This window comes from Parasteatoda tepidariorum, unplaced genomic scaffold (genome assembly GCF_043381705.1).
Source record: "Parasteatoda tepidariorum isolate YZ-2023 unplaced genomic scaffold, CAS_Ptep_4.0 HiC_scaffold_7381, whole genome shotgun sequence".
In the NCBI taxonomy this organism is placed as follows: domain Eukaryota; kingdom Metazoa; phylum Arthropoda; class Arachnida; order Araneae; family Theridiidae; genus Parasteatoda; species Parasteatoda tepidariorum.
The window spans coordinates 1-2415 of record NW_027261898.1 but is presented as its reverse complement, the minus strand read 5'-3'; the positions used below and the strand labels follow the sequence as shown (position 1 = coordinate 2415).

At 30.3% G+C, this 2415-nt stretch overlaps 1 protein-coding gene across 1 annotated transcript; it reads right to left on the bottom strand.

Moving 5' to 3' along the window:
- Positions 1-737: 737 nt before the first annotated feature.
- On the bottom strand, positions 738-2385 carry LOC122268459 (26S proteasome non-ATPase regulatory subunit 1). Its single transcript, XM_043057741.2, has 2 exons — positions 1846-2385; positions 738-910 (listed from the first exon to the last, which is right to left on the bottom strand). The coding sequence occupies exons 1-2, from the start codon at positions 2270-2272 to the stop codon at positions 753-755; spliced, it is 585 nt and encodes a 194-aa protein (XP_042913675.1). The 5' UTR covers positions 2273-2385; the 3' UTR covers positions 738-752.
- Between the last annotated feature and the right edge of the window lie 30 nt (positions 2386-2415).

The following is a 2415-nucleotide window of genomic DNA, read 5'->3' as shown; positions in this document are numbered from 1 at the left end:
TGTTCGAAAAATGAAACCAAAAACAAGACAGACCTGCATAAATGATTATTTTAAATAAGGTAAGATGTAATGTATGTATGTACACTTTGAGGAAATTTGTAAACAGCTTTATATTTAATAAAAAAAAAATTTAAAATCTCCAACTTTCTTTAATTCTTTACTAATTCCGTTAAAATTGATTGACAATATTTAATTTATGACCGATCGTTTTCGTTTGTATTACCATTTTTAAAGAATCATTATGTGTACTATTTATGTGCTTAGTTACGAACTGCTATTTAATCGGTTAAAAGGTCACCCCGCTTATAAGGTCCCTTTTGCGATGTCCCTTAGGATGACCTTGTATTGAGGTCTGAGTGTATTTCCCTTTTATTTTGTAATTTTACACAAGACAAGAAATTTTTTAAATAGGGTCATCAATAAACGATTGCCTGCAGAGGATTATCTGGTATTTTCTAAAGGACTGTTTAACATTACACTAACAGAGTAAAAAATTGGTGCATTAAAAAAAGTGGTAGTTAAAAGAGAGGTGGTCTCTCGAATAAGTTTCACTGTATAACTGTAACAACGACTACAAAAAAAATTCCAAACTTATTTTGGTGCTTAAAAAAATTTCAACGACTGTACAAAGAAGGCATGTTCAAAGCTTCAAATTCAAGTCACATTACTGGAAATAGGAATATCCATTGGAATATTATCTACATAGTAACATAATAAAAAATATAGTATAAGAAAATCAATTATATATTTTATCATAGTGAAAAATAAACAAAAATACTTACAGCAACCATATCTTCAATAGCTGTAGCAGACTTTGAACCAAGCATAACTAGACCCATAGCAACACCTGCTGCCTCGCCTGTAACTGCATCGTCTTGATATAAATTGAACTTTAATTGTTCATAAACATCTATAAAAAAAAAATAAGTTATATTGCAAGATAAAAAGGAGCATATGAATATAAATAGATGCCATAATTTACCCATTAAATATATTACTTCATTATATTAAATGACACGCTCAAGCTCAAATTTAAGCACTGATCATGCTTAATTAATACAAACATTTATCTGGCTCACGAAAAACTTTATTATGTATTAAACTTAACTCAGGTAATCACAAATGAACTAGATATAAGCTAAAAATCAAGATAAATAATTCAACATTTGTGTTAATTATTTCAATGAATTTTTAGTAATAAAATATGGAACCAAATGTAAAACAAAGAAAAAACCTTCCAGCCAGGAAAAAAAAGATATTACAGTAGAAAGGTTTTGCTAATTACAAAAAATACTAATAATGGTCAAGACAGTATTAATATTATGAAATAATGAATTATTTATGTTGATAACTAAAATTACTTATAAAGATATCAATTTCGTTTTTTACTTCAAGAATGGTTTAAATTAGACAAGCCTTTTTTTTCAGACCTGTGATGTCAGAAAACTGCTTTCAGACACCTGTTTTCAATTCTTGTTTGTGTAAATAGGATATCATGAAGAAAAATCTTTTATTGACTATAAGTATGCAATATCGCCATTTCTAAATTGAGGTTTAAATTAAAAGCAAGACCATACAAAACACTAATGTTTTTATTCAAATATAGGCAAATGTGTCAAAATATGCAAATCAGAAAAGTATAGTTTTAGTAGTAAAACTTATATGAATTCAATTAATAACCAGCATTAGTTCTTAAATTACAAAACACATTTTTTAAAATAAGCCTAAAATTTTTTTTACATAATATTTTACATTTTAAAAACAATTCATAACACTTGATTCTAATACATATGATTGAAACATGACTTAAAAATTTATAATAGAATTAACAATATAAAAAATTACCTTGTCTGTGAGTACCCATTGCTGCTAGACCCAGACCAAGACAACCACCATGCCTAACAACTTCATTTGAAGCTTCTTTCAACTGATTTAATAAATAATCGATTATGGATGCACCGTGATTTGCATGAATCAGACCTAATGCGTAAAGTCCACCTCCTTCCGTGTAACCAGCAGAAGAACCAGAATCTTTCGGGAGATAAGAGGACATTAAATGGAGGGCTTCATTTTCATGTCCTTTGTGGATGACACCCAAACTAGCGGTAGCACTGAATTTAGCCCAGTTTGTGGCTCTAGCCAACCAATCTAAATTGTCTCTCAAAAACTGGTCACTAGTGGTTCCACAGTGCATGAATGAATTAGCCACCACAGTTGCTGTGTGACACACGGAATTCCTCACAGCTTCTTTAGTCTGCTTCAGTATCAGCATGTCTGTGTGGTTGTTTCGAATGAGGAATTGCAAATTCAAGGCTATAGAAACCTCCCCGCCTAAGATTGTGGCCAGTTTTTCAATTCGTTCTTGATGGCACTTTTGCTCCTCATTCTAAAAAGAGGAAACGGTAAGGAAAATTA

What these genes read in the sequence shown, in the direction of transcription:
- LOC122268459 (XM_043057741.2), bottom strand. Translation starts at nt 2,272, where the DNA reads ATGCTGATACTGAAGCAGACTAAAGAAGCTGTGAGGAATTCCGTGTGT. An exon ending in AATGGGTACTCACAGACAAG is followed by an intron (nt 911 to 1,845) that starts GTAATTTTTTAT and finishes TTTTTTTTATAG; the next exon opens with ATGTTTATGAACAATTAAAG.